Raw genomic sequence first — 18,880 nt, 5'->3', positions numbered from 1 at the left:
AGCATCATTCCTTCCAAAGAAATCCCAGGGCTGATCTCCTTTAGAATGGACTGGTTGGATCTCCTTGCAGTCCAAGGGACTCTCAAGAGTCTTCTCCAACACCACAGTTCAAAAGCATCAATTCTTCGGCGCTCAGCCTTCTTCACAGTCCAACTCTCACATCCATACATGACCACTGGAAAAACCATAGCCTTGACTAGACAGACCTTAGTCGGCAAAGTAATGTCTCTGCTTTTGAATATACTATCTAGGTTGGTCATAACTTTTCTTCCAAGGAGTAAGCGTCTTTGAATCTCATGGCTGCAATCACCATCTGCAGTGATTCTGGAGCCCCCCAAAATAAAGTCTGACACTGTTTCCACTGTTTCCCCATCTATTTCCCATGAAGTGATGGGACCAGATGCCATGATCTTCATTTTCTGAATGTTGAGCTTTAAGCCAACTTTTTCACTCTCCTCTTTCACTTTCATCAAGAGGCTTTTTAGTTCCTCTTCACTTTCTGCCATAAGGGTGGTGTCATCTGCATATCTAAGGTTATTGATATTTCTCCCAGCAATCTTGATTCCAGCTTGTTTCTTCCAGTCCAGTGTTTCTCATGATGTTCTCTGCATATAAGTTAAATAAGCAGGGTGACAATATCCAGCCTTGATGTACTCCTTTTCCTATTTGGAACCAGTCTGTTGTTCCATATCCAGTTCTAAGTGTTGCTTCCTGACCTGCATACAGATTTCTCAAGAGGCAGGTCAGGTGGTCTGGTATTCCCATCTCTTTCAGAATTTTCCAGTTTCTTGTGATCCACACAGTCAAAGGCTTTGGCATAGTCCATAAAGCAGAAATAGATGTTTTTTTCCTGGAACTCTCTTGCTTTTTCCATGATCCAGCAGATGTTGACAATTTGATCTCTGGTTACTCTGCCTTTTCTAAAACCAGCTTGAACATCAGGGAGTTCACGGTTCACATATTGCTGAAGCCTGGCTTGGAGAATTTTGAGCATTACTTTACTAGCATGTGAGATGATTGTAATTGTGCAGTAGTTTGAGCATTCTTTGGCATTTCCTTTCTTTGGAATTGGAATGAAAACTGACCTTTTCCAGTCCTGTGGCCACTGCTGAGTTTTCCAAATTTGCTGGCATATTGAGTGCAGCACTTTAACAGCATCATCTTTCAGGATTTGAAACAGCTCAACTGGAATTCCATGACCTCCACTAGCTTTGTTTGTAGTGATGCTTTCTAAGGCCCACTTGTGGCAAAATTTACTCCCCATAAAATTCCCTGATCATAAGCATACGATTCAATAATTTTAGTAGATTTATGAAGTTGTACAACCATTGCCTCAATACAGGTTTAGAACATCTCTGTCACCCTACAAAAGTTTCCTCTTGCCAAATAAATAATAGTGAATATGGCTGAGTCTATATCTACTGTGTTAACCAAAGCGGCTACACCATTTTACACGCTCCCCAGCAATACACAGTCTCACCACACCCCGGCCAGCCTTGGACACTGTCTTTTTTACCACAGTCATCGTAGCGGGCGTTTGGTGGCATAATGGCATTGTGGTTTTAATTACACTTGCTTGATACTAATGATATGGAGCACATTTTCATGAGCTTGTTAGCCTTTTACATATCTTCTTTAGGGAACTATCTATTCAAATCTTTTTGCTCATTTTAAAAACTGAGGTACAGTTGCTGTACGATATTAACCAAGTTTCGGGCATATGACATAGTGATACACATTTTTAAAGGTTATATCCCATATATACTTATTATAAAATATTGGAAAAAAAATATTGGGGAAAAATACTGGTTATATCCCCTGTGTTGTTCCATATATCCTTGTGGTATACCTATTTTATACAGAACAGTTTCTGCCTTTTAATCCTTTACCCCTATCTTGCCCCTCCTCCTTCCCTCTCCACACTGACTACCACCAGTTTGCTCTCTACATCTGTGAATGTACTCATTTTCATTACTATTATATTTACTAGTTTTTTAGTGTTTTGCTAACAATTTAATTTCTTGACTTATTACAGGTTATTCAGATTATGCTACTGCTGCTGCTGCTGCTAAGTCGCTTCAGTCGTGTCCGACTCTGTGCGACCCCATAGATGGCAGCCCACCAGGCTCCCCCATCCCTGGGATTCTCTAGGCAAGAACACTGGAGTGGGGTGCCATTTCCTTCTCCAATGCATGAAAGTGAAAACTGAAAGTGAAGTCGCTCAGTCGTGTCCAACTCCCAGCAACCCCATGGACTGCAGCCCACCAGGCTCCTCCATCCATGGGATTTTCCAGGCAAGAGGACTGGAGTGGGGTGCCATTGCCTTCTCCGTATTCAGATTATAGCTTTATTTTAAAATCAGTTTTGGAAAATTTTTGTTTTTCTAGGAATTTTTCCATTTCATCTATGTTGTCTAATTTGTTAGAATACATTTAGATTATAAGGATTATAACCTTTTAATTTTTATAGGGTTTGTAGGAACTCCTTTTTTCCTTCCTAATTTTGCTAATTGGTTTTTTTCTTTCTTTTTTATTTTCGTGGACAATCTAACTTAAGGTTTGTCGGGTCCACTGACCTTTACAAAGAACCAAGTCTGATTTCACTGATACTTCTGTGTGTGTGTGTGTGCGCGCGCGCACATGCATGCGTTTTCCATGCTATTGATTTCTGTACTAATCTCTACTATGTTCTTTCTTCTGCTTACTCCAGATTTCACTCACACTTCTTTTCCTAGTTTCTTATGGTGAAAGCTTACTGCACTGACTTTAGGCCTTTCTTCTTGTCTGGTCTCGGCACCTAAGGGCCATGAATTCTTATGTGAGCACTGCTCTAGCTGCATCCTATGAGGTTTGATATGCTGTGTTTTCATTTTTATTTAATTCAAAATATTTTCTAACTTCTCTTTTGACTTCTTCTTTGACCCACACAGTATTTAAAAGTATGTTGTTTGAACTTTCAAAACATTGAGGAATTTCCCAGATTTCTTTCTGTCACGAATTTCTATTTAATTCTGTTGTGGTCAGAGGACAGACTTGGTATGATTTCTTACATAAATAAAATACCCAATTTTATAAAGATATGTTTTATGACCTAGTATATGATCTATCCCAGAGAATGTTCCTAACACTTGAGAAGAATATATTATGCGATCACTGGGCAAATTATTGTTACTTGTCCGGCAAAACTGCTTCATCTTCTGTGTCCTGGTTGATTTTCTGCCTAGGTACTCTATCAATTACTGAGAGTGGAGCATTGGCACTTCCAGCTGTTGCTCTAGAATAATTGAAAATCTTTCAATTTTCTGTTTTTTGCTTTCCTATGTTGAGGCTCTGTAGCTAGGCCCAGGCAATGTATCATATCATCCTGATGAGTTCATCTTTTATAATTAAAAAAATTTCTTCTTCGTCTTTAGTAATATTTCTTGTCTTACATGATATCTTATTTGATATTAACTACCACCTCTCTTGTTACTGTTTGTATAGAAAAATGTGCTGCTTCTTTCTGCCCTCCACAGATTTAGATGAAAAAATGCACTGTCATTCAAATCTGTGTTTCCCTGTAGGTAATAAATTGTTTCTCTTTGGTTGTTTTTAAGATTTTTTTCTTTGCCTTTGTCTTTCATAATTTTCTTCTTACTACCTTTCCGAGTCCTTCTTTGTTGGTCTCTTATTTTATTTCCAGAATTGATAGTTATGCTTATTGGCAGGGAAGAAGAGCAGGGAGAAATTGATCTTACTCATCCTGTCCGGGAAAAAAGTCTCAAATTTCTAAATACTCTTGAGTTTGCAATATCTACTATAACTATTGTTACCTGCAAGGTGTGTCCCATCTGCTAAAAGGCCAGCCTCTTAGCACATCCGTCACTAATGGACACATTCTGTAGAGTAGGGCACAGGACAAGTAGGCATTGGTGGAAGGGGGTCAGGAGTGTTTGTGGTCAGAAGGCATCAGGTGGTTCAGTCCATCTGCCAGTCCCTTCCCACACGGGGAACAGTCCTCCAGGAGCAGGTTCCAGGCCTCCTCCAGCAGGCACATTGGGCCAGCATGAGTCACATGCTCACTGGCCCCTCTGGGAGTGAGAACCAGAATCTGAAATCTGGAAACATGCAAGTGCATGCAGAATACATGTTTTTAGGTCGATCTGTAAACTAATATGCAGACCTTAAGATAAAGATACGAATTTAAGCAATTTCTTGGTAATATCAGAAGAAAGTAAAATAGCGAAGATTTTACATGGAAAAAGGAAGAAAATATTCCTACCTGTTCTGAGGGCATTTCACCAAATAGTGTCTCACTGTGAAAGGAAGAAGAAACAGAAGATGGTAAATAAACTACCTTAGACATGTGTGCCCCGGAACTGCAGATGGTAAATACACTGCCTTAGACACGTGTGCCCTGGAACTACTAGGAAATGCGGGTGGCCAGGGGTCGTCCAGTGTTTGCACTAACCGCCTCTCCAGGTTATCTTTGGGTGAATACAGTAGACTCACAGCAAGGATGCCATGGACACTTGATATCGTTCAACACCTGGATCAAGCCAGGCATGTAGCCGTAAACCTCGGACTTTCTGGTTACATAGCCCCCAGTATTCTTTTTTTTTTTTTGGCAAGCCAGGTTGAGTCCTGGAATGAGAGTCCTGGAATGAGAGCCACCCAATCTCAGAGCTCTGCCTTAGTTATGAGAAAGCGTTCTCAGGGCAGCTTGTTTCCACCTAGATGCTCCTCTCTGTAAAGCAGGTTTTCATTCTATGATCACAGCTCTTCCAGGACTGAAAGGAGGCCCTGGGAAAGACAATCTTTTTTTTTTTTTTTTTTGCAATGACATTCTCCATAGTAGGTAGCCTTCAGGGGGAAAAAAAAATTCTAGCTGCAGAGGAAAAATAAGAATACCTAGGCAGTTACCTTATAAGTGTCCAATCTAAGCTCACTGTTGAACTTACCTCAAATAGAAGGAAAGCTGAAACAGCCACAGGGCCCTGGAGTTGTGCAGTAGAGTGTTACATCAATGGCCCCAGTGAATCACACATGAATATTTTCTATCTCTCCACGTCCTTATGTAACTCCCTCCTACCCTGACACCGAGCTTGGCCATGCGATGAGCTTTGGCCAATGGAACATTAGCCAAAGAATCACAAGCAGAAGCATAAAAGGCCCTGTGCTTTGAGGTTTGTGCTCTCTCTCTCTCTCTCATTGCAGGGAACTCTTCTGTTACCACACAGACAAGCCTGGCTAGCCTACGGGAAGGTGAAACCACATGAAACAGACATAAGACGTCCCATCTGAGGCCCCACAGCAGCCAGGCCCCAGTGCCCACCAGCAGGCTGAGGCTGCGTAAGTGATCCAGTTGAGGCCAGAAGAACTGTTCAGCTGAGTCCAGGTCACCTTCCTGATCTGCAAACAAAACAGTTGTTCCAAACTCCTGCACTTGAAGTGATCTGTGACGGAGGTGACCCGTGCAGGCTCCAGACCAGGATGACAGAGTCTCAGCTTTGGGGAGTTCTTTTGGTTTATCTGATCCAACCCCTTGTTAGTGACTGAACTCTTTCTGCACTGTGTTCACTAAATACCTACTATTTGCTGGCTAATTTATAGTTGCAATAACAATAAAATCATAGTTCATATTTATTGAACTCACCATGTCTTCCTGGCACTATCCTAAGCTTACTATATAGGTCAGTGGTCTTTAGTCTGGGGTTGGCATACCCCTGGAAAGAACAGTTTTAAGGACATCATTTTCTGCATCCTCACCTCCCATGGTAGTCTTTTCCTTAGAATTCATTCCCCTGGAACTTGCCCTAGGTCTGGCTGTATTCCTTTCCCTCCCTCCCTGTTAAATGAGCCTTTCTACTTCATGAAATTAAGGCATTCCTCTCACCCATCCTGACATGTTCTACAGAGACCTGTCCTGGGGCTTAAAGCCACTGGGCACATCAACGGCCTCAATGAATCAATAAATGATTTGGACTATCGGTGTCAGTGTTGAGAAAGCAAGTGACTAATGCCTGGGCACATACACTTTTCACCAGAGGAGAGGTTTCCAATGTTTTGCTTTCAACAAGGATTGAAATATGAGCTAATCCAGTTGTCAGCTGGTAGAGAATTAAAATCATTTTCCATGATAGATCATTACGACTTTTGACATATAACTTGAAAGCAGTTTAAAGTATTGAGTAGTGTAAGGAAACTTCATCCATTCCTGCCTCTTTTCATCCTGAGGTTTTGCAGAGCTAACATCTATTTACAATATAGGAGTAGAAATGATGTTCAATTCTATTACTATGTAAATCCATACAAGGCTATACGAAGTAAAATAAAAATCCATTTCCAATAACATTTTACTTCTTGTGTTATTAATTATCTAAAATTATAATACATTTATGTGATTTTGATTAATTTTATATTCATTTTCTAAATCTTTACTAATCGTGCAATATTTACTGAAAACTCAATCCAAAAAACAATTTAATACCTAGAGACTTGTGGAATAAGGACATTTTTAAAACCTTAATGCAAAATTTTACACGCATTTTTACAGAGAAATATAACTAGACCTCACTTGGAATCTCCCTTACACATGCATAGCATAATCACTGCTGATGACATAACTGCGTCACCTGTGTTAGCTGGGGGTCCCCAGAAGCAGAGTTTGTCCATAAGACAAGGATTCAAGTGCAGAGTTTATGTGGGAAGCAATCCTGGGAAACTGACTGGCGAGTGAGGAAGGGAGGCCAGGAAGAGAAGAAAAGCAATAAAGGGTGGTTCTGGAGCCAGTCTCCACCATGGGTCATAGCTTAGTACCCAGGGCTCTTGACTCAAAGGCTCTCAGTGCCACACAAGGCAACCGCTGTACATAGAAGCATAGAAGCAGAAATTCAGGATGTGGTGCTTTTAAATGGTAACTTGTGATCTTCTGCACTTTGAGGACTCTAAAAGGAAGGGCTGTTTCTCTCACCTCTTCTAATAGGAAGGTACATGGGAGCCCAAGGTTCTGGCCACCTTTCTCAGCCTGGGCCACACTATACCCACTGCATGGCTAAGGGTCCCAGATAACACACCCAGGCTGAAGGCCGTCATCCCCCCGAGCCTGTCCCTGTCACAGCCATGCCCCCATCCTGCCAGTGCCTGTAGCAGTGTTAGGGCCTCTGAGGTCTATTCCTGAAGGTTTGGCCAATCTACTCTAAGGCTACCATGTCCAGGTAAGGGCTAACCCCAGCCTGGACATGGTTTTGCTTGGGCTACAGGATGCCAGCCTGCAGGTGGCAGTTGTACCAAACTGATGCCAAGCCCCAAGTTGCTGCGGGAGGTATGAGTTGCTATTTAGGAAGGACCTCAGCAACAACCACATGGAAGGCTGAAGGAAAATTCCTCGGCAAGGTCACTTCCCAGATGGCTGAGATTTTCTTGAACAGAAACACGAAGGCTGAGGATGGGGCTGGGCTTGGGCTCTCCCACTCCCTTGTTTGGGGACTTGGACAAGCTCTCCAGCTGTGTCCTTGGTCAAAAGGGAGCAACAAAGGCTGTTGTTTGGGCTGGCAGTAAGGATTCGTGAGAATGTGGAGGGACCAACAAGGGGTCTAGCCTGCAGTGGGCACGGGTTTCAGACGCTGTGTGCAGGTACACATGAGGCCATCTGGGCCCACTCCCAGGGGGTTGAAGGCAGCTAAGACCTGGGTTCCCAGTGGCTCTTGGGGAGGCCTGGAGTATGTGTCCTGGTCTGCCGTGTTGACTCTGGAAAAGGACTTCGACTGAGCTCCCTGTGTGGCTCTGTTTCCCTGCTCCTGCCCACAGCCTAACAGTCTTGCAGCTCCGGGCATATTTCTCCATCACGCCCCTGAGCCCAGGCAGAGACGCCTTTACAGCAAGACAGGCTTGGGGGCTGCTCGTGTGGCATCCAAACTCCAGCAGCTGGGAGCAAAGCAGCTGGGAGACGAAGCCGTTTGCCCAGCATTTGGTGAGCAGCTGTCATCTGCCAAATTCCAAGGAGAATAGGTCAGAGGCGCGGTCCCTGCCTTGCACACTATCCGCCTGGAGGGAGGCAAATACATTTGCACGTGTGCAACACGCTCCACGAGCTCATCAACGTCATCGAGGGTTTGCGACAGGAGAAAAGCTTGCACACCGTGGAGAAGGTGGGCACAGGCGTGGAGGGGGGCGCCTGGAGCGCCGCACACACGCACCAAGCAGAGTGGGCAGGGAGCGGGCTGCAGAAGACGGATCTGCCTATAGCTCTGGCTCTGTCTCCAGTGCTTCAGGCTCCATGCTCCCATCCGGGTCATCATCACTCTTCTCCACTCTACTCAGGCCCTGGAGGCTGACCTCTATGCGCTTTCCGCTGGCTTCAGGTCTATGTGGCAGGACCAAAGGAAAGCATCCCTGGGACATGTGAAGGAGGAGGGCAGGAAGGGGCTGAGTAGAAGCTCCTGGCTCACTCCCTGCTCCCGCCTGGTTTGGCCTGGCTGGGTTCTTCCAAGGCTCCTAGTGGTGACTGCTTTCTGAAAGCTGCAGCTCTCACAAGTTCCAGAACCTCTCCTCCTCTTGTCCCCTAAGGTCTGGGGTGGGAACAGCATCCCATGGGTGTTGGTTCCTGAGGGCCTCCCTCTCCATCTCTCCCTGGCTCCCTTAGCCCTGCCTCTGCAGAGAATCCCCTCTAGAAATGTGCTCAGTGTCCCTGTTCTTTTGCCCCCTAAGCCACGAGCTCCAAATGGAATACTTGCCAGCTTTACGAACTTAGGCTAACAGTGACCATTATATATATTAATAACTAACCCACATGTCATCATAAATACAGGACACTTACAGGGAAGCAGAATGTGTTCAGGGTTTCATTTGTGTTTTGTTTACCTTAATCCTCACAACAGTCCTGTGAGACAGATACACTGCTGTACTTCTCACTGTTTAGATGGAGAAGGTGAGGCATGGCAGGTAAGTCATCAGATAGGACATGAAGAGTTGTCACTGAACTGAGTTATTTTAATTCCAAAGCCCAGCTATTACCCAGGTCATCTCCGGGAGCTGCAGTGTCCCCATCTATTTCAGAAATTCCTAAGTGGAAGGGCACAGGAAGGGTATTTCAGAGGAAACACACAGGAGCTGATGGAAACGTGTCGTGGAGGCTTGGTGAGAGGAGAGGGCTAGGGAGAGAAAGCAGGCAGTATTCATAGGGAGATAAGAGTCAGAGTCGCAATTACTGCAATCACTAAGGAAGAAAGATTAAAGCAGGAAGGGGCTGAAGACAGAATCCAGGGGGGACATGGATATCAACAAGGAAGGAGGCAGAATGAAGTGAACGCTCAGACTGGACAGAAGGGGAGGGAACCCTTTCTATGCCTGCCGGGCACAGTGTCCGATGCTGTAACAAAATTAAGAGCACACAGCAATATTCAGTCTAAAGAAGGTGGTGTCCATTCCATGTTATTTAATAAATAAGAAAGCCAAAGTTCAGAGTGCGTAAGGAACGTGTCTAAAAACCCAGTCTTAAGCAGCAGAACCAGAATCAAAGCCTGGGTCATCGGACCCCACAGACTCTTCTGGGAGGAAGAGAGAGGTTAAGGGCACTCAGAAACCGCAGGAGGAAGGGATTTAAGAAAAGGCGGGGGGGACTGCAATGATGTCAACAGTGGTTACGGTTGACTGTAGCAGAGTCTAAGGGAGACATATCTCCCCCACTCACTTTGCTTACCAGTCACAGGTAAATAATCCCCGACGCAGGATGCGTTTTTCAACCAAAGTGATACTTTGCCCGGCCGCCTTCCGTCTGTCTGTGGTTTGCTTCCGCTCCCACTCCAGACATGACTTTATCCATGCTCTTACCTCTGGATTTCCTCTTGCTAAACACAGACTGCCAGATGATGGTCAGGGTGAAGAGCAGGACGCTAAGAATCCCCACACAGCACACGAGGACAGCATACACGTAGAGATCTGAAAGGCAGGGGCATGAGGGTCACTGCCAGGACAGGCCGCCCAGAGCAGGCACCCCAGATAAAGAGCTCCACACAGCATCAGAATGCAACTCGGAACGACCCACACGCCTACATGTGAAGGAGGCACAGGAAAACCGCTGGGAAAACAGAAGTGGAACTTTTGAGATCAAGAACTAAGCAGAGAATATTTAGACTTAACACCAAAGCATTACTCAAATAAGGAACACTTATTGAACTGGATTTATCAAAACGTAAGACTTGTGTTCTATAAGTATCCATATGAAGAATGAGATGTCCCATGCACACATCAGAATAACCAAAATAAAACTAGGACGATAACAGATGCGGACGAGGATATGAATAAACTGGGTCACTCGAACCTTGCTGGTGAGAATGTAAAATGGTACAGCCACTTCTGAAAACAGTATGGCAGTTTCTAAAAGGACACACCAATAACTACCATGCAGCTCAGCAGTCGCTCTCTGGGGGCACTTGTTCAGAGCAATGAAAACTTCAGTTCACACAAAAACCCAGCTGTGCATGTTTGTAGCAGTTTTATTCATAACAGCCCCAAATTGGAAACCGCCCAGGTCTTCTTCAGTGGGTGAATGGTGAAACAGCACTCCATCCACACTATGAAACACCTCTCAGTGATAAAAGGGAACAACTCTTAGCACAGACTTATACTAAGTGAGGAAAAAATCCCCCCATTACATACTGTATCCTCATTACATATAGTATGATTTTATTTACACAAAGTATTTTGAAGTGACAAAAATGGTAGTAATGGAGAACAGATTAGTGGTTCCCAGGGGTTAAGGAGGGAGTGGGTGGGAAAAGAGTGGGCCTTGCTATCAGGAGCCTTCTAGTGAATATTCTGTATCTTAGCTGTATCACTGTCAATATCCTGGTTGTAATGTCATACTGCAGTCTTTCCAGATGATGCCTTGAGAGAAACTGGATAAAAGGGTGAAACTGGTACAAGGAATCTCTGTATTACTTATTAGAAATATACGTCAATCTACAAATGTCTCAAAATAAGTTTGCTTTACAGTCCAAAGTTTAAATCATGTTCATATCTATCTTAAAACCAGGCTGCTATAAAAAAAAAATACCAAAGGCCAGGTGAATTAGATGACAAAAATTTATTTCTCACTGTTCCAGCGACTAGAAAGCCCAAGATCAAGGCACTGGTAGGTGCAGTGTCTGATAAGGACTCTCTTCCTGGTTTGGAGACTTCTTCTCCTGGTATCCTCACGTGGAGAAGAACAGAAAGAGAGCAAGCAAGCTCTCACAGGTCCCCTCGTATAAAGACACTCATCCCATTCACGAGGGCTCAATGCTCATGACCTCATTACCCCCTGTACCCCCACCCCCGCCCGCCGCCACAATCCCTACCTCCTGATACCATCACATTAAGGGTTAGGATTTCAATAAACAGATTTTAGGGGACACAAACACTTAGCCCATAACAATATATACAGCCATTTCTTAAACTCCAGTGATCAACTTATTAATCCAATTGATAAAATGCCCAAACTGCCCAAAAACTGAAAGGGAAACCAGAAGCATTATCTAAAGCTTCTGCGAAGCAAAGATAAAGTGAAAGTGAAAGTGTGAGTCACTCAGTCCTGCCCGGCTCATGTCTGGTCTCTGCTACAGACCCCATGGTCTGTAGCCCGCCAGGTTCCTCTGAGTCCACTCCAGTGAGTGGGCTGCTGAAAGAAACTAAAGAAGACATAAATAAATGGCAAGATATACCATGTTTATGAATTGTATGTCTCCACAGTTTGTGATGTCAACGTTTCCAAACTGATCAGTAAGTTTGGTGGTGGTGGTGGTTTAGTTGCTAAGTCATTTCTGACTTTTGCAACCCCATGAACTGTAGCCCATCAGGCTCCCCTGTTCATGGGATTTCCCAGGTTGCCATTTCCTTCTCCAGGAGATCTTCCCAACTCAAGGATCGAACCCCAAGTCTTCCATACTGCAGGCAGCTTCTTTACCATCTGAGCTACCAGGAAAGCTCACAAACCAAAAAGCCACAGATATTTGAACTTAGTAAATGCTTTAACTTATCAAAAATGCTTCTCTGCTGACTTGAATGTTTTTAGCCAACAGACATATTCAGCCTGGAATCAAGATTGGAATTAAGCTGGAATCAAGATTGCAGGGAGAAATATCAATAACCTCAGATATGCAGATGACACCACCCTAATGGCAGAAAGTGAAGAGGAACTAAAGAGCCTCTTGATAAAAGTAAAAGAGGATAATGAAAAAGCTGGCTTAAAACTCAACATTCAAAAAACTAAGATCATGGCATCTGGTCCCATCACTTCATGGCAAATAGACGGGAAACAATGGAAACAATGACAGACTTTATTTTCTTGGGCTCTAAAATCACTGCAGATGGTGACTGCAGCCATGAAATTAAAAGATGCTTACTCCTTGGAAGAAAAGTTATGACCAACCTAGACAGCATATTCAAAAGCAGAGACATTACTTTGCTGACTAAGGTCCGTCTAGTCAAGGCTATGGTTTTTCCAGTAGTCACGTATGGATGTGAGAGTTGGACCATAAAGAAAGCTGAGTGTTGAAGAATTGATGCTTTTGAACTTGCAGTGTTGGAGAAGACTCTTGAGAGTCCCTTAGACTGCAAGGAGATCAAACCAGTCAATTCTAAAGGAAATCAGTCCTGAATATTCATTGGAAGGACTGATGCCAAAGCTCCAATACTTTGGCCACCTGATGCAAAGAACTGACTCATTGGGAAAGACCCTGATCCTGGGAAAGATGAAGGCAGGAGGAGAAGGGGACAACAGAGGATGAGATGATTAGATGGCCTCACCGACTCAATGGGCATGGGTCTGAGAAAGCACCAGGAATTGGTGATGGACAAGGAGACCTGGTGTGCTGCAGTCCATGGGGTTGCAAAGAGTGACATGACTGAGTGACTGAACTGAACTGATATTCAGTTTGCTCCCTAGTACAGAAATATAATAATGAATATCCAAATGTCTTCTTGTCAAGAAATCAGAGGGCTACATGGTACCCAAACCACAGAAATATGTGTCCAGTACCAGAAACACACGCAAGAGGCACCCATCCAGCTTGGGGAGGTCTGGAGGGGCTTCCCAGAAGACTGGACCACTGTGGTAAGCTGTAGCTAAAATAACACAGAAAATGCAAAAATGCAGAGAGAGAATAAAAGCAGAAAAAGAAAGAGAGAAACAAGTCATCAGCCATCCGTCACTCTGAGGAGCTATCATCAGCCATCCATCACTCTGAGGAGCTACACTTTATGATGTATATGCATATGGTTTTAAGATCGTTAACTGTTTTATACCTTGTTTTTTATTTTTTCTCATTAGGGTCTCTTCAAAGAGTTATTTTAATTTTGAAAAATATGATAAAAGTTTCTGCCATGAATGCATCATCATGAGTGACTTAGTGTCTTATCATTGGCTACTCAAAGTGTTTCTAACTTCCCTATAAGAAATGATTCTAAAGATGAGTATTCATAACCTTAAAGTTTAATGACTCTCTCACATTGTGTTCTCAAGATTTAAGTTCCTGGATGTGGAATTGCTGAGTTGGCAAGAATGCACATTTGTAAAGCCATCAGGACAAGGAGAAGCAGCTGGTTGAGTGCTGAAGCTGAAAAAGCAAGCAGTAGGCCTCCTGGGGTGGCTGGCTTGCAGGGAAGCCTGGAGAAGCAATGGCACAGAACCACACATCTCAGGGTCCCCTGGGAGGCCCTAGGTAGTCCCATCCCTGGAGAGCCTCCCTTGTTCCCAGGCTCAGCCAGCATATTCACCTAAGCTAGCTTGAGTTAGCTTCTTAGAAGGCAACTTCGAAGCCTAGACTAAAAATAAGCTAAGTATCAATAAAAAGGGGCTTTCCTGGTGGCTCAAAGGGTAAAGAATCTGCTTGCAATACAGGAGAGCTGGGTTCAATCAACAGAAAGCACAGCAGGACAAGGTTGCTGGGGACGGGAGCACTTCCAGCAACATTTAGGGAGCAGGGCAGCTGGGTGCGATAGAGAGAGAACCTACAAATGGCACAGGAGCCGAGGAGGACCGAGGGAGAGCCGTGGAAGCCGAGACAGTAGAATGTCACAAGAAAGCTTCCCCAGTCGCGTCCAGTGCTATTGGAAACCACCATTGGGTTTTCCCACTAGGAAATTATTGGAAAAGTCCTGGAGGAAAGCCCCTTTAGTAGGATGGTGGGGACAAAGCCAGATAACTGGAGTCAAGGAGCTCAATGGGGTATGAGGAGACACAGAGAAAACCGTCTCCTGCAAGTGAGATCAGAACTGCCTTTCTAAAGAGATGCCTGTGTCTCAGATGTGTGGGCTCTGCAGCTTAATGCAGCAGAGAACTCTGGAAGTGGGCAGTTAGGGGGACAAGCTTGGGCTTCCATTTAACATGAAGTTCCAAGGGACAGAGCAGAGGTCGCAGCCTGGGGCCCATGACAGGATACCGGACAGGCCAGAACACGAATGACATACGGCCAGCCCTGGATTCACACACTGCTGAGCAAACTATTCCGGGAACAGGACCACAGAGCCATTTCTGGCCCTAGAGGCTGAGAAACAACACAAAGTGCCAGGCAGGCAGAACGCAGGCAGGTGGGTACAGCAGCTGTCTCAAAAGGATTCTGAGACTCAGGCCCCGGGAGCAAAAGGCAATGGCAACTGGGCTTCAGGATTGGGATGGAGAGAAGAACTCTCTTCCTTAAGTGTCTGTGTCGATGGCTCCCCTCTTCATCCGATGGCGTCTCTGGTTTCAGGACTGCAGGAACCAAAGAGGGATGAGGTCGCAGGGTTCCACCAGTGTCCCCCCAAAACCTCCTTCAGACATCTGTGGCACACTCTCAGGCAGGAGGCAAAGGGCTCCAGGCGGCCCACATGACAGTTCAGATCACAGCCTGCTCAACGTGCACAGAGGGGCTCTCCACAGGCAGCCACGGCTACAGAGTCATAAAACATCTGGCCAGTCCGGAAGGCTCAGCTGCACCGCCAAGCACACAGGCCCTCCGGGCTGTGGATGCTGGCCAGCAGGCACCAGCCACCCTCACATGGGTCCCCACAGGCTTAGCACGGATCAGGCCTGCTCTATTGTACTCTCAAAGCCACAGGAACATTAAACAATATCACCTTGCAGGAGGAGATAAAGCTCAGGAACACCTGAGGTTTCCCTGGATTGGGTAGCACCCCGGTTGCTCGTTTTTCCCTCTGTTTTCAAGCATCCCTTTGCTGCAGAAAGGCTATCTCCCTGCTGAAACTACTCAGAACACTAACACCACCTCCCCTGTCTTTCTCAGAAAACAAAGGTTAAACCCTGAGCCGTCAGAAATGCCAGCACAAATCACTGAGACTCCAGGATGGTCTTTGCCAGCAAGCTGGAGCCAGTGTTCCCCGGGTGACACAGTATGGCTCCAGATGCCGTTCTCAGGCTGGATACTGGCCCACAGTTGCCCAATCTTTCACCTTTTCCATTACTTTTTATATAAACGCCTCTTTCATTATAAATGTTAGCTCAGAGGTTGTAAAACTCGGGCCAGGCCAAACAATGCTTGTTCGGAAGCTGAATCCTTACCTTCAGGTTCCAGCGGAACAAAAACATCTACACTTAACCAAATCCGGGCTTAGCTTTTCAAATACCACATACACCTGAACACTCAAAATAATTCTAAAAATCTTGCTATGTTCTCTGAAATCACTTGCAGTTTCATTTTCTGCTGCTGGACTTCCAAAGACACCAACGTCTTTGTTAGATTCAACTGCAAGCCTCCATGCAGAAAGTTGTCTCCCCACCGCCCCCAGCCCAGGCTTCCCTGAAGCAGATGGCAGGGCCGGCAGGCTGGAGTGATGTGCATGCGCCAGGGAAGCCAAGATGTGGTGCGCTATGCCTGCATGCCAGCTCCCATCCGTTCAGAGAGCCAGGCCACACCAGGCCAGGCCAGGCAGAGCAGTCCCCATGAGAGGCAGCCTGAGCACCTGTTGCTGGGCAACCATGAGCCTGGCTGGAGAATTCAGCACTGCTTTGAAACCCAGTGACCCCAGCATTCCTCAGCACAGGGAAGAAGCTCAACTCCCCCTGGGCCACTGAATCCAGAAAATTAATGTCCATCCTCAATATTTCCAAGGCAACTACAAATCCCTATTTTGCAGTTCTGTGGAGAAAACCAGGTACTTCTACTTATGTTTTTATCCAGCCGTGTAATAATATCTTGCTTGGGGAGAAATACCTGAGCTATAGCCCGGAGGGATTTTAACTTACTCCAGCATCTCACCAAGAGGCCTGACAATGCTTTTTTTGTGGTGCAGGCATGCAGCCAGGCCGAGCTGAGTCCCAGGAGGACAGATATCCGTCCTCAAGCGCTGCCGCTGCTCTCCCATCCAAGAACGAAAGGGCAAAGGCCTGGGATCAGATGCCAGCGAGTTTCAACTGTACCCCTGACCTCGTCAACACTGTGGCTGGGTTAAAAAAGCAAAACCCACAGATGCTGCTGCTGCTGAAATCACAAGGAAAGAGCACTTTGGACACAGCTGCTCTGAGGCAGGATATACACTGAGAATTCCAGTCCTGTTTTTCTGTAGAAACCGAATTCTCTGTGTGGAGAAGACCATGGGCTACAGATTTTGTGTAGAGTTAGATTGAGAGTAACCCTGATATTCTGTAGTTATACATGAACTAAAAAGTAATCATTAATTATACAAAATGTTTTAGAGACTGGGATTGTGCAGCAAGGTGTGTGTGTACAGACTTTTAAATGCTACAGTCTTTCCAAATATATAAAGTCTTGGTTTTGGGACCATAGTATTTTCAAACAGTCCTCGGATCACTTGCACCAGAAACACCTCAAGCCCTGATGAAGTGCAAATTCTTTGATCTCTTCCTAAATGTAATAATCAGATTATTGGCAGGGGTGGGAGTAGGGGGCAACCCAAAGTCTGGGTTACTAACAACACCCCCCAGGATATCCTTATGCATCGGGTGATAAACAGGGCTCCTCCTGTCACGTCTGCCAGTGACCTGTCTTAGAGAGCCCCCAGGATATCTCCAGACGCGCCCCCCTTCTCAGCGCCTGGGTTATAGGGCAGCCTCAGAATATGGGCACATCCACTGCTCTGCCTACTGCCTCACTCTGTGAGGATGAAAGTCACACATCTTTTTGCTAACAAATGGGCATTCACTGAACGAAAGGCTAAGGGAGGGAATTGTGGATTATTTTACTTGGAGAAGATCATTAAATACAGAAAAAGCCATCTACAAAATGTGCAGAAGAAAAGGCAGGGAATACAAAGAATCACTGTTGCAGTAAAGTGCAACCTGAGCAATGCAATATTTATGACTTCAAAACGACACAGTCCTAATGGCCTACCTGAACGACACTTTATGGCTTGCAGACCAGGTTCATAATTATGGTTACGTTTTTTCTTAGGGAGACAGTTCCTCAAGTCACTGTTACTAACTAGCTACTGGAAGAGGCAGGTTTGAATCCAAGTGCAGTCTGCCATGAACATGGTCTCATATCCACTGAATTAACACAAGGTGATGGTGAAGCCCTAGGGAACACAGGTCTCCTTAGATCCTTTTCGCAAGGTCCATACATCATCAAAAAATGCAATGCCTTCACAAAACAAGATGTAATCCTTCACAATTTCCTGATCACATCTTAACATTAATCTTTTTTTTTTTTAACTGATCAAAGGTTCAGCCTGAGAACTCACAAAGTACATTCTTTCATTGCTTATGGTCATAATCTTCAACCAGTTTACAATAATTTCTGTGAGTTGTCCATACTCTAAGGCCATATACTTTCTCAACCTTGGCACTCTTGAACTTTGGGGCCAGATAATTCTTTGCTGTCAGGGCTGACCTGTGCATTGTAAGACCCAATAGATGCCAGTAGCACCAAAATGTTATTGTGGCAACCAAAACTACCCAGACATTGGAAAATGTCCCCTAGAGGGACAAAATTACCTCCTGTTGAGAATCACTGCTCTAAAGCTCCAGTCTGAGTATACATCAGCATCACCTGAAGGTCTTATTAAAACCGAGATTTCCGTGGGTAACACCCCCAGAGACTCTGATTCCATGAGCATGGTGGCACAGCACAGTGCGTCTGTAACAGGCTCCCAAGGGTGCTGCTGCTGACGCGATGCTGACGCTGCTGGTCTGGAACCAGTTTGGGGAAACGTCTCTCTAGGGCCATGGCTGCAGGCTGGCATCTCATAAAGAACTTCTAACAAGTTCCAACTTAACCAGAATCTCTAGAGATGCGGTTCAGGCAACAGTGTTTTTAAAGCTCCCAGGTGACTCTAACATGGGTTGAAAATCACTGGCTTAAGGTTTACAAATGTTTCCAGAATCCCAAATTCTTAAGACACCTGAGATAAAATTAGTCACAGTAGATGTAATTTGCCTTTTTATATTGCTTAAAGGTCTCTCCTTAATATCACTTAGGAGGAGGAATCGTAAAGAAAAACAAACAACGCCAAATTATGCAGATCGGAGCTTTCAGCTCTATTCTTTCAAAATCTGTGGACTGATACCTCCAGGGATTCCCATTCTACTCCTGACTACGTTTAAAGCAAGAAAACCGTTCAATGTCAGGAAAAAACTAAGAAGCCAGGGTCCTTTCTTCTTATTCTACTCATTTCCTATTATCTAAAAGTGAGGCTGCATCTTATAATAAAGAAATAAGTAAGAATTACCTTCAAAAAATGCCCAGGTCTCTTTCTTTTTCTCAAAGGATGAATCTTCAGAAGATTTGAGGGAAATCACTGTAAGATGAAAAAAACAAAACAAAACGAAATTGCATAGCATGAAGGGAAGTAGTTTGTGAACCTGGTCCATCTCAGTCCAAAAGGTTATCTCATATGGGACACATGGCACTCACATTTATACAGTAATTTTCACATTTGCAAAAACCACATTTAATTGTCGCAACTCA

At 44.8% G+C, this 18,880-nt stretch overlaps 1 protein-coding gene across 1 annotated transcript in view; it reads right to left on the bottom strand.

Annotated features, from left to right (window-relative positions):
• Positions 1 to 18,880, bottom strand: part of VSTM4 (V-set and transmembrane domain containing 4) — an 81,251-nt gene that overhangs the window by 37,100 nt on the left and 25,271 nt on the right. Inside the window, exons 3-5 of the mRNA XM_040242851.1 lie at positions 18,642 to 18,710; positions 9,810 to 9,917; positions 4,261 to 4,294 (exon numbers count right to left, since the gene is read on the bottom strand). Of these exons, the coding sequence (XP_040098785.1) occupies positions 4,261 to 4,294; positions 9,810 to 9,917; positions 18,642 to 18,710 (211 nt within the window). The remainder of the gene's footprint in view (positions 1 to 4,260; positions 4,295 to 9,809; positions 9,918 to 18,641; positions 18,711 to 18,880) is intronic.

This window comes from Oryx dammah, unplaced genomic scaffold (assembly GCF_014754425.2).
Source record: "Oryx dammah isolate SB20612 unplaced genomic scaffold, SCBI_Odam_1.1 HiC_scaffold_6, whole genome shotgun sequence".
Lineage (NCBI taxonomy): Eukaryota > Metazoa > Chordata > Mammalia > Artiodactyla > Bovidae > Oryx > Oryx dammah.
Note: the sequence above shows the minus strand (reverse complement) of the source record. Positions and strands in the feature narration are given on the sequence as shown.